Source organism: Chroicocephalus ridibundus, chromosome 7 (genome assembly GCF_963924245.1).
Source record: "Chroicocephalus ridibundus chromosome 7, bChrRid1.1, whole genome shotgun sequence".
NCBI lineage: Eukaryota > Metazoa > Chordata > Aves > Charadriiformes > Laridae > Chroicocephalus > Chroicocephalus ridibundus.
Window position 1 is genome coordinate 8,885,528 of NC_086290.1, and position 13,299 is coordinate 8,898,826.

Consider the following 13,299-nt stretch of genomic DNA (forward strand, 5'->3'; position numbering starts at 1 on the left):
TAAGATTCTCACTATCTCCTTTCCTTGCTTATGTTCCTCAGGAAGGTCTGGCAGCCCACAGAAGCCAGATGGTGGCTTGAACTTCACAACTGAACTGTCTAGCTGCTGGTACAAAAAGGGATGGGTTTGTTCGCTCTTATCTCAACCTGAAGGGCATCTACTTTGCACTCACACCGACTCCTGTCTAACCCTACAGTGAGCTCAGGGAGTGACCCTATTAATTAGAGATAGCTTAAACTAAGTGAGGAGGACCAACGCTTGAAGAAGGAAGCAAGACCACTGTGGGGATACCTCGAGGGCTGGTGGCTCCCTAAGGGACATGGAGCCACCTGCAGTAACGCAGCCAGCGGAGCTGGGGACTCACCAGCCTGGCCAGGTCCCATAGTTCATGGTTGAGGTGAGATGAGCAGACCCAAAGGTAGTGGTCAGGCTCAGCCAAGAGCCCAGATCATCAGACCAAGTTCATGGTGGTAAAACAGGCCCGAGGTGAAGGCGGGATGTCAGTCTGCAGCCCAGGACTAGGGCCCGTGATGGTAACCAGGGAGGCCCATAGGGACAAGGAAAGTCTAGTATCAAGCCCAAAAGCAAGGTTGGGACAGCACACACCTATGGACAAGAACTGGGGATGGGTCTCCTGTGCCCTCGGGCAGGAAGCTTGGGGTGGAGGCCCCAGGTGAGGCTCATTAGGGCCATTAAGGCCCATTGGAGCACTCTGAGCCCTGACAATTACTCTTTTTCATGGGTTACCTAATCTGTCCTCAATTTGAGATGGGATTACACCACGAACCTCACATTTTTGCCAGGGCAGTCGCAACAAGCAAAGGACTGAAAATACCCAAAAGCTGCAATACCAGAACTGTAAAACATCAAAATACTTTGAAAGCAAATACGAAATACTGTGTGGCTAGAGGACATCATGGGGCCAGGCCTGGTGGACACAGCAGCCTGTCCTTCCAACCCTGAAGGGCTGTTGGAGGCGGGAAGAGAGAAAAAGAAAAGAAAGAACCCTTGAACAGATTTCTTTTTTTTACTTTCTCCACCCGAACTCTCAGGTTTTCAGTACTAAAATACTACTTCACCCGCCCTCCTCTGTTCGCCGCCCCTGAGGAGGGTAAGAACCCTCCCGCCCGCTCCACTTCGCGCCGCCTCGCAGGGGCGCGGCCGCGAGATCAGACGTCAGCCGAGGGCCGGGGTTGTCGCGCCCGCCCTCGCCGCCGCGCGCAGGGAGGGGCGGGTCAGCCATCTTGGGCTCGCCGGGCCGTGCCTGCGAGCCGAGCGGAGCGGAGCGGGCGGGGGAGGCAGCGCCCGCCCTGCGGAAGTGCCCTCGCTCCCTCCCTCCCTCCCCGCCGCCGAGCCCAGCCCCGCCGGAGCGCGCCCAGGGCTGCCCGCCGTCCCTAGCACCGCCGCTACCGAGGAGCATGGCAGGGCGGCTTCCCGCCTGTGTGGTGGACTGCGGCACGGGGTGAGCGACGGCCGGGCCGGCCGCTGACAGCTCGGTGCCGCCCGGGGCGGGGCCGGGCGGGTTCCGCTTGCCGCAGATGGCGGCGGGGGTCGCGCTGCCCGCCGCGGGGCCGGGCGGCCGCGCCCGAGGCGTCGCGGTGCCGGTAGCGGGAGGGCTGGGCCGGGCCGGGGGGAGCAGCCGGCTTCCATCCCATCCCTTCCATTCCCCTCGCCGCCGCCGAGCCCTCGGGCCGCCCCGCCGGGCCGGGGCCGCTTGGAGCAGCCGCCTCCGGCTCCTCGGCCGGTGCCTGCCGGGGTGTGGGGGAGCCGGTGCGGCTGCCGGAGCCGGGGGTGGCCGGCGGGGACAACGACCCTGCCAGCTCCCGAGATGCTCTCGCTGAGAGGAGTCGCCGGGCGCCGTCCGGGGGGTCTCTTATGTGCTTATTTATTTTTAATGTGTGGATAATGTCATTTATTCTGTGCTGCTTCTCTCTGTGGAAGGGGAAAAAACCCCTCCCCCTCCAGCGAGCAAGCGCAGAGGAACTTCCTTAGTTTTGTCAAAGCCTCTTCCTGCTTTCGGGCTTTTCTACCTTATAAGGCAGTTTTCAGTGTCAAACCTGAACCAAATCCGTTTTAGAAACTCTTCTTTTTATTTAGCAGCCGCCAGATGATGAAGAGGACGCGGTGCCCGGGATATATAGCATAAGCGGCGGTTGGGGAGGAGGCGGCCCTCGGCATTCAGGCTGCCTTCCCCGCCGTGGCCTGGCGGCTGGGGCTGGGGCTGGGGAGCCGGCCCTCCGAGGAGCCGGTCGGAGGCCGACCTGGACGGGGTTACACCTGGACGGGGTTACACCTGGACGGGGTTACACCGTGCTGCTTGCAGGCTTCCACGGGTTACACGGAAACCGCTCTGTGACCTGCCCTCTGTGGTGTGATTTTTTTAAAGATGAAATATTTCATTTTAGGCACTGTGCATCAGGCTTCTACTGGGAAGTAAAGTAAAGAGCTTTTAAGGATCTTCCTCTTTAGCTGGTGCTGATGGCATGCTGAGTCTTTAACTTGTCTCTTTCTTTCACTTCTCATCCATCTTGCTAAACGTAGTCAAATTTCTCAGTGGCTGCAATATAGGCACAAATACTTAAAATGCTCTGAAAAGGCAAGTTCTTTTGAAATCTGGGCGCTTGTTTTTTGAAATTACATGCTCGTCTTCCCTTCAGGAGAATCTCTTTGGTGTAGGACATTAATAAATTTGTCTTTAAGAAGAGCAAGAACTAAAACCTTGAGTTCTGAGGGATGAAGGAAGGTTAGCACAGCGGGAATGAGGGTGTGTAGCTGAATGTAATGGAAGTGCATGTGAGTTGAACATGATGTGTATATGCACTGTTTATCTTTCAAAACAAAAGATCTGTAATGTACTCTGCTGTATGCCACTAGGGGCTTTTTCCCATCCTACGTGTTTGTGCATTGCAGGTAGGCCCATTAAAGTCAGTAATTATGTCTTTATAGGTTTGCAAAATATAGCTCGTGAATAGCTCGTGACCACTGAAGTAGAGAGATTCACTTAGAGCTTTCAGTGATGCCAAGCAGGAACAACATATTAGCATATAGCTGTGTAAGTAACGACTTTGCCTTTTTAATGCGAGAGGTATACTGAGGGGCTTGAGTGTTAAAACAAATGTTCCCGGGGAGGATCTGTGTGTAAGTACTCCATTAATCCACTTCAGTGCACACGGTGTACTCTGTAATGTTCTTGTATATGATGTTCGCAGAGTCTTGCTCCTGTTTTGTTTATTTATTTCCCCCTAGTCTTCAAAGATCTCTCTAAGATGCTCTTTCATTGTGCACCTCTAGGTTTTTGGTTTTTTTTTCTGTAAACACAGACCAACCTATTCTGCTCTCCAGGCTTTTCCCTTCTGGTATGCTTCGTAGTTTGAAATTGTGCTTCCTTGAAGATCTGCTTCGGGAAACTGTGGGCAAAGATTTTTAGCATTGGAAACATTACAGAGCATTGGGGTTGTTGGAATTAATTGACTTCAGTAGTCAAAGGTATAAAGTGGTGAATCTACAAAGGAAAAATCTAATACTTGAGGCAAATAGGGAACAGGTGGGTAGTAGTGCAGTGGGATGTGATAGCATAATCATATCATGCTCATAGCTTTTTTTTTTTTAATTGCTGCAGCCCTCCTTAACTCCATCTCGGTTTTTGTGCACAAGCAAGAACATGACACAGTAGTTATTTCAGCCTTGTACTCTGTGTGGATCAGTTGAGGTCTCACCTAGGGTTCTGCCTTGTGTACCAAAATGGAAGAAAGCAGACAATTTAAAGATAGCCCCTGAAAACAGGAAAATAAGGAGGTTTCGAAAATACAACCAAAGCAGAAAGTTTGAAAGGAACTGCCTTTAGAACGGGCAAGGCTTTAAACGTGCACAAATTTTTCAGTAAGTAGGGTTTTTCTAGAGGGAGGGGATGATAATTAAATTACAGTCCAAGGAGAATTTACCTTAATCAGCAAAAGGGCAGACGTAGGAGAGGTATTAAGGGTGTCTTCCTACGTGTCTTGTGCGTGTAGCCACAGGTTCAGTTTGTTGATCTGAGTGGTTTTTTTGTTGTTTTTTGGTGTGTGTGTTTTCATTTTTGCCAGGTAAGATTGAGGGGAAAGGGGTGGATGAGAAAGGTGGCATAGTTGTGCTTTTCAGCATCAGCCTGCATGGATTAGACAAATTTTAAGGACCCCTTTCAAAGCACAGAAGAGGGTGGGGAGATCATGTGATCCCTGTTGTTTGAGGTTTTAACAGGTTAGTCAAACTTTTTAGGGAACATCCAAGTACGTGTCATACAGCTGGAGCTGGCAAATGAGTAAAGTCAGTGACACAGCAGTCAGGTTATGGGCGCAGCAAAAATTCTTCCAGTGTTACATTTGTTATCTTGAAATTTGCATTCTTTGCTTAAGCAAACCTGATACCTAGAAAATAGGTAATGGATACCTGGTAAGAGCAGGTAAATAGTGTGAATGGGACTTGCTTCAGATTGGCGTATCTAAGGATTACATGCCTTTTAAAATAAAAATACAAAAAAAGAAAAATTACATGGAATTATTTCTATAAACTGTATGAACAGCACACCAAAGAAAGAAAAAGGCTCTTACTGATATTTTAATCTCAGTAGGCTGCAGTCTTTTGCTCTGTGCCTTTTGGGTAGTTGAATAGTTCTTGCTGCCTGTTCTACAGGCAAACACAGTGCAGCCTGCAAGTCATGATTAAAAGCTCTTCCTACGCCACTTCAGAATTTAGCTTGATTAGGTTGACAAGTAGATTTTAACTGTGTCTTTCTGTGTGAATGCATTTTTTTCTAAGTATAACCTTGTATAACACTGAACTAGCTCATTTGGGATGGCAGATAATTAATTCCAAGTGTTCAAATTAATGGCTCTTCAGCTGAACTGAAGTAAGTGGCTGTGTAACCTACTGCAGTTCCAAAATGAGAACTTAATTTTAGCAATGAAAGTGATTTAAAGAAAAGTATTTGTCTTTTCTGTACCTAAACTTTCCCTTTTCTAGAGGCTTGTGTACGGTTTTTCTGTGGCTGTCAGGTGGATCCTTTACCACTCAGAGTGTCGTAGGTGACCAGCTTCTCTGGTGTACCCCAGAGCCTTCTGTCTGTAGGGTCAGTATGTTCGTTCTCTTGAGTAAATTGGTTACGTGATTGTGTGGAAAAAAAAAATAAAATCTGTTGTCTCACATCCTACTTTCTTATATCTCCTTTTATATGCCAGGCTAGGCCCCTTTTTCACTTCCCTTACACAGTTTATAAAAATGGGTGTGTTTGGGTTTTTCTCTTCCTTCTTTCCTGAGTACTAGGGGAGAGTGAAAGGTTTCAGAGTTGATGGGAGAAAGCCCCGCTGTTTGTGGTGGGCAGTCTGGGTTCCCTCTAAGCCGAGAGCATGGAAAACTGAGGATTTCCAAGCTTTCTTGACGTGAAGTTGCAAACTCTTCTTTGCAATGAGTCACATCTCTGAGAGTTTCTTGGCTGTTCCATTTCTATAGCCAGTTTTGCTGTAAATGAAGGAAGGATGAACTTGGGCATGTGAAACCTCGGAGAAGCTGAGATCCTGGCTGACGCTTGGGTGGTGTGCACAGTGCAGCGAGCTTTGCACTGGGGGACTTCTCCCATCAGTCTTCATGAAACACCTCTATAGTTTCATGCTCTTTAGCAGAGTGAAGTATTTATGGGTTGAGTGTCCTCTGATGTGAGAAGTTATAACAGGATTACATCGTTCTGTTTCTCTTCTGGGTTTTGACCTGGTAGCATAAATGAATACAAGATCCATGAAAACTAATAATCTTCAATAAACAGCGAAGATATGTGAGGTGAGAAATCCAATGCTGTAAAAACAAGGTAAGGGGAAGTAACAGCCTATATTTTGTTTGCTCTGCAACTTTTTTAGTCTTATACTGGACTTCAAAATTATTTTTCTTTCCTAACATTCCAGATACGGGTTATTTCAAATCATAACTTCTATTTAGTATAAATATATCAGCACTGTGGTGTTCTTGCAGTTAATATTTCAATTGGATATCTTGTTGTAACCTTTCATGGGTTCCAGTCTTCGTGAAAATGTTCTCTTTTGGGATGAATTTTCTCTATGTTGTGTCATCCCAGAAGTAATTTTTCAGTATGGAAAGCCTGAACAAAATAATTCCTTAATGGAATATGGAAAAAATACTCTTCCAGGATTTTAAGAATATCTTTTGCTTGCCAGTAGCTGAAATGGTTGGAGAGGGAGGGCGAAATGCTTCATCCTTAACATGGAAAAAGGAGTTGTGCTAGATTGAGAGTTGTGGTTTAAAATATATATATATTTTTGATAATTGCAAATAGGTTCTGGAGACCCATGATGACCTGTAGCGTCTCTTAAATGATTCTGGCACATCACAGTCCATGTTTTAACACTAAATGCACAGAGCTTACAGTGTAGTTAGGAATAATGGGAATTCAGTTAGGAATATATAATATTCCTAACCACACACGTATATATTTTGGAATTCCATTACAGGAATCAGTTTATATCTTATTGCAAAAGATGCACTGCACCTTCTAGTCCTTCTGTTTCTGCTTTTCTTTTCTGGTGTCCCACTTAACGCTTGATATATTGATATACTAATAAGGGCGGGGGGAGGAGGAGGCGACATCTCTGAGTTGAGGACAAACCCACTTGCATTCACGGGCTGAATCTGTAAAGTTAATGATAAATGAGCCACCTTCTAGGTACAGCAGAGCTCCTATTCCTGTGCGCGGGGGAAGCTTGCGCAGTTGCTGAGACCAGAGTATGGCCCTGGTTATGAGGAAGGGTTTGAGGGAGGGTAAGGCTGTGGGTGGGACAGAGCAGGTTCCCTTCTTGGTTTTTGGTTCTTATTTATTACCTGGCTTGAATGTTCTGCCCAGAAACTACATTGATTGCATGAGTGTGATGCACATTTGCTCATCTGAACTCTTAGAGCTGTATTTTCACATAATTCAGAACTACTGTACTAGTTCCTGAGTAGTAATCCAGCCTTTATATTATTTTAAAGGCACGTATAAGAAACTTTGCAGTTGCTCTTTCAGTTCATGCAATTTAAAAGTTTCAACATAATGTTTCAACATTCAGTTTCATCATTGCAGGCTTCCTTGGGGAAATGCAAAAAGGCTTTGAAAATTTCAAACAAACTTTTTTTAAAAAAAATTAATTTTAGACAAACATTCTTCATTTATAGACTTTAAGGAGAAAAGTTAGATTTGAAGGTAAAATAACTAAAACAATATTTTAGTTTGTCCCCAGTAAAATTATTGAGTTCTCTTCTGCTCTGCTTAGGAAAAGAAATTTTTATTACCTTAATTTTTAATTTTTGATTTGTTTTAGTCACTGAACTAAAATATATTTAGGTGTACTAATCTAACAAAAATCTTCCTTGCGTAGGCGCTTAAAAATACCAATTTGATTGCAAACTTGTTGGTGTCCATAGCAGGATTATTTTTAACGATCAGTATGAAGCATCTGTCCTTCCTTCCAAGTCCTAGTGCTGTTATATTGCTTTCTTTTTCTTTTTTTAAAAATCAGTTGTCAAGGAGGTTTATATCCCAAATTGAAAAAGTCATCATTTCATCCACTGACTTAAAAATTATGTTATACCCTACATTAGAATTTTTGTTCTGATCATGAGTTTGCATTTTTAAGACCAGACGTGGAAAATCTCTAGATAAATTTAGCTATTTTTTTTTTCTGGGGTTTCCTTTTTCTCTTTATTATTCTCTTGTGGTCATTGTGAGTGTTTGCAGCTGTGCACAGGATGTGTTTTGGCATACTCAGTCTGTAGAGAGCAAGATGCAGACAGGAGGTTGTCTGTTGATACTTTATTTTGATTGTACCCTGCTATCAATGAATGAATCCAAATTTTAATTCTGTAGTTGATGCAGTATCTCTTACTTATCTATTTTTTGAGTATTAGCATTTTATTTGTTGTGTCTTGCCTTAGATTTATCATGCTGTTTATCATCTGTAAGAGCCTTGCATATTTGTAGTCAGACTTCAGAATCTTATTAAATGAGACCTGCTTTTTATATTAAACAAAACTGTGTGGTATGTTTTTGTCCACAGCTTAGTGGGGCATTTTTTTCTACAAGACAACTGTTTGTAATTGGAAGCTGTCTTTTTATTAGAAGCACGGTGTAACATGATGAGTACGTAAACTGGTGTTTTAATGCAAGCCTATTCTTGATGGAAAACATTCAGTTATTTGCTCGAAGTGGTGACCATAGTACTGGGCAGGTGGGAGGTGTGCGGAGAGTGTCCTGCGGTGCTTGCTGTGTGCTCCTTCTCTCCTGTCTGTGCTCTGCCCGTCCATTTGGTTCATCTAACCCTCTGCTCAGGGTGGTGTGATTGGGGCGATAGTGTAGTAGCTGTGGGTTCAACACTGGAGCTCTAAACTGCTGAAATCATGCAAATAGCAAGCACAAATGCTCAACATTGTGAAGTGATTCCACATTAAAAAGGTTTTAGCCACTGTATTGCATCTGTTTGGAAAGACTTCTGAGTTAAGTCAGATTTATATTGAATATGGCTCTTTCTGCATCGTATGACTCGGATTTTGCCTATTTCATTTCTTCAAGTACAAGATTTTGTTTCCTTGGCAATTATGTATTGATTGGCTCAATTGATCTCTCCCTGTTTTGTCTGTTGAAAAGTATATATAGTTAATCTATTGTCTTGTGGGTTGTTTTTTGTTTGTTTTTTTTTTTTTTTTTCTTCTGATAAATGTCTGTGCAATGTTCAGCTTATTTGGGGCAAATGATGTAGAAAGTTGCCAAATGAATCTCCCCCTCATAGTAAGTTAATAAGTAATTTAGACTGTTAAGTAATTAGCCATGCAGACTTCCAAACTTTGGGGCATTATTTCCTTGTTATTTGCAAATACCATATGGAGCAGTCAGGCTGTGGAAAATGCTCAGAAATCTTCAGTGAAAATGAAATAGAAATTATTAAAAAACCTAGCAGTGCAGGTTAGTATTGTGTGGGTGTGGTGTAACACAGAGGCACTGTTAAAGACACTTGTTAAAATGAATTAGTCTAGAAGTCTCAAAGGAAGCAGTAAGTTAAGAGAGCGTTCTGCTTTTGCCAACACAAACTATTTTCATTATGCAAAGATAATACCCAAAGCCATTTGCTCTTCTTACTTTGAGGAAAATGTGTTCAAAAGAAAGCTGACTTTTATTTTCTGTGTTAAAGTACGTCAGCATTAAATATTTTTAATGGCTTTTACAAATGTAAATAAAATTGACTAGGATTGCAAATTTAGGTGGTAACATCATCAAAATGCCTGAATTGGATTTTCTTAGTCTTTAACGCTTAAATATGGGCTGGTTTTCAAGCACGCTTTTCATGACTCAATCATAACCTAGAGTCATTCAATAACAAATGCATCTTATCTTCCTGTTTACTTTTAGGAGAAGAGAACTTTTCCGGAGTCAAGTTATCAATGCTTGTTGTTTGTTTATTTATTTTTAAAGTTTTGATGCAAGTAAACATAGAGCAAATTTGAAAGTACATTCTCTTCTACTCCATCCAAATGTTTGTAAAATTAGAAGCTGCACGATGTGGTAGCTTTCTCCATCCTCCAGACCGGTGTAGAAACTGTCACCTGGGGACTCTTATTACAATGCCTGTGAATTTGTGCAGGCTGCTATTGCCTCTGTGTCACTCTTAGTCACGCACCTGGATGGTTCTACTCTGGGTGTTTGTGGCCATGACTTTGTGGTTTTTAGCTACACCTTTTAGCTAGGTTTTACTAGTAAGCATTAGTCATGTCTGTGCTTTGAATTGTGTAGCTGCTGATAAAAAGCAGCATTGGATAAATAATCTAGACAAAAATATAGATGCTTTTAAAGATAAGTCTACCTTTTATAAAGGTGTATTTTTTCCTATTTAGGAAATAAATTTTTGTTAGAAGCATTTTTCTCTCAAGCTGCTTTTGAGCTCACTCTTTAAATTGCACACCACTTCAATCTGCTTATGGTTTGTTTTACTGTGACAGTTACAGTATGTGGTGAAGAAGTATTTGTTGTCAAGATGAAGGCTTTTGTTCAAGTGGACTGATATTTTTCAGGGGAAATATTGTAAGAAAATAGTTTCAGATACACAGTAATGCAGTTAATTCCAAGGCCAAGGTTGCAGACTGCTGGATTTGTAACATCTGTGGTGTCTAGGGGTCCCATATGTCTTTGAAATATCCGCTTTTACCATCCCTTCATGTGTCTCATCCAGAGTTCAACAAGATTCTTCACCTGAGAGCACTTCTAATCTTGGGGTTTTTTTCCATTTATAGAGCTAATTCTTTGGCTTTCACTATTGATTACTTACAACACTTTTGATCAACAAGTGTTTTAAAACTTGACAGAAGCAGTTGCTATTTAAAAATATAAACTAGGGATGTGTAAAAGTAATATATATATTATAGCTCAAGGTGTAAAAATGTGAAAGGTGTGACAGATTTCAAAGTCTTTTGCTATCTTTTGTTTTATCAAGGACATTTGAAAAGAGATAGTAAACTAATTTATTAATACAAGTCCCATTTTCCTAATATAATCAGTTCCTTCAGGGACTTCTGATCTGCTGCTGCCTAACCGATTTGCATCAGATCCTAGAGCTGGGACCTTTTTTAAAGGGACAGGATGGCTTTCCTCTTTTGCCATCATTTTCTCGTTATTTCTCTTTACAGGGATTTGAAAAGTAAATACTCTGTAGGCTTTGCAGTCCCATCTGGTCTGCAAGAAGGATTGTAGAAGAAAAGCAACAAATAAAAACAAAGGCTTGTTCAGACCTTTCAGTCACATGGGGCTCTGTGTATGAAGACTTCAGGCCTCATCCATGTTTCATAAGTTTTCCACTTCTTTTTGAAGCGGTTTTGTTATCTAAGACTTCAGACAGTAAAAACACTGTATGTCTTGTAAGTTCTGCCTATGTAGAATTTGTCCAGTTAAAACAGGAAATGATATTAAGCCCTTTTTGATGAAGTCTTTGGACAGACCATCTGTAAGGAGCTGGGGATTGAAGAGCAGAATCTGTTTCCACCTTTCCATTCTGTTTAAAAACTTGGAGTTTTTGCCATTTGATTTATTTCACGCTCTTTTGAATATATGACTGTGTGTGTGGCCTTAGAACCTCCCAGCTTTCTGAGAGTTTTTGTAGTGCCTTCTTTAAGCTGCTCATTTACAATTCTCCTAGAGTTAAGGTAACTTAGCCAGCAATGAATGTTGCTGTTGTAGGCACACCTGCAACAAAGAATTTGCATGCTTCAGTGAATTTAAGTTGCATCTGCACTGTCTTGCATGCCTTCACACAGTGGCCTGCTGTGAAACTGTGAAATTGTGAAATCATAAAATAACCTTTCTTGGTTTTGCGTCTTTTTATTGTGAGCCATTCATAATAATGTTATTTACTTAATAGTTATTTAAAGATGTAAGTAATGATTGAAATTTCATAAATAAATAAGCACAGTTGAACTTTGTGTGAAGCCTAATCCCATTGCTGAATGTCAGACGTGCTTGGAGTATGACCCCTTGCACGGGTTCGGCATAGGACTCTGCAGAGGTGTGTTTGGTTAGAGAAACCTTGCTGGGCTTGGTGTGCAGGCTGTGGTATACACCAAAGCAGAATTTTAGGACGTACACACACCAAGTTAACACAGGTGCTGTACAGGTTACTGGACTTGGGAAGCCCATTGCATCTGCAAGGTAAGATACAGGCAATGATTGTGGTGCATTTTAAGTGAGAGCTTGAACAAAGGATTGCTGCGGCTCAGATGGTGGACAGTAGTACAGAAGCATCGTGAAGAGACAGCAATTTGATGAACAAAACCAACAAAAAAAAACCTCTGAAAAAAACATCCTTCTATGTATATTTGTTTTTCTAACTTTCTACACCTCGAAGGTAAACCAGAAAGAGACCATTTTGATTTCAGCCTAGTCCTGACTTTCTTTGCAGAGTTTCAGGTCTGTTACTCCTTCTTCCCTACAGAAAAGTAGTTCTTTTTGTTTGTTTTTAAAGTTACATTGCATTTTTCTATTGAGGCCAGCCTTGGAGGTATACATCTTATTCCTGTTTGTGTGCGCAGCTAAAAAAAGTGTCCTATGCATGAAACTGCTTTTAGTCCGGGTCATTAGGAGTAGCTGAGGGGTAGGCTGTAACCTGGATTTGCTCTACAGAAGTTGAAAATCGGGTAGCTTTTATCCTCTAGTGTTTATCTCTGCCTGTGCCTGGCTAACTCGTGTCTCTGCATGCAGCTGTCAGCAAAATGACAAGGATACAACCCGCATTGGGCCACCCCATTTCTGTTGTACTTCTCAGAGCAGCTGAACAAATGCGTTGTCTGTGAAGCAGTTGTCCCCTTATTCCTTACACCATAGTTAAAATTGCAGTTGTGCTAGAACTAGGGTGTATAACTTCAGAGAATATTTACAGAATGACATCTGTTGTGGATAGGAAAGAAGTGGAGCAAAGGCGCGTGGTCATGGCTTGTGGTTTGCAGACGGAGGTTCTGTTAATGACATTCTCATTAGAAGTTCTTACCCTAAATGCTGTTTCCTTCTGGCTTTAAAATTGTCTGCATGAGTAATACGTAAGTAACCTTCAAGTGGCATTGCTTCCATCTCATAGCCTCAGAAACATGTATTCTAGGTGAGAGAGCACATATAAGAAATCCCATTAGTGCAGCTGAGAGCATTGCAGGGAGCCTTTTGGCTGTCCTTCCAGAGACATCTCCAGCAGATCAGTCCAGAGCTACCTTGCAATTTCAGGGTGTGAGCTTGAGGTGGATGTGACTCTAGAGGTATTTTTCCACTGATAGTTGATGTAGATTAGTAGAGTTAGAAGGAATCTTCATTGGTTGCTACCCCCAATCTATTTGTGTTAGGAATTTCCCCTACAAAAAAAAAATAATCATATTTTGTTTGTCGCATTGTTACATCTGCATAGGCCAGAGGATTCTGTATGAGACCCCGTGGCCTTTTGGAGAAGACATTGCAGGGAAGTCACTGGGGAATATCAGCATCTTATATATGTATATTGATAGATAGTATAGAGGGGTGTGTGTGTATGTATATGATTCTCTATATACCTACATGCGCATGGACTTTGTGGACTGCTTTTGGATATTTTGTAGCTTATCTTCTAAAGTAAATCTGAAGGTCATGATTCTCCAACAAAATTTTTTGCCATTTCTTGTTGTTGTTGTTTGGTGGTTGTTTTTTTCTCCTACTTAAATGAGCTGGTGCACCTACAGAAACACTTATGGTAGCTGAATGTGGAGAAATAAATGAAAACATCT

The 13,299-nt window shown here is 42.3% G+C and overlaps 1 protein-coding gene across 2 annotated transcripts in view; it reads left to right on the top strand.

The window, feature by feature from the left end:
- The first annotated feature begins 1,195 nt into the window (after window positions 1–1,195).
- Window positions 1,196–13,299, top strand: part of ACTR3 (actin related protein 3) — a 31,361-nt gene continuing 19,257 nt past the window's right edge. For both annotated transcript variants that reach the window (XM_063341387.1, XM_063341386.1), the window contains exon 1: window positions 1,196–1,462. In XM_063341387.1, coding sequence (XP_063197457.1) covers window positions 1,419–1,462 — 44 coding nt within the window. In that variant the 5' untranslated portion in view covers window positions 1,196–1,418. The remainder of the gene's footprint in view (window positions 1,463–13,299) is intronic.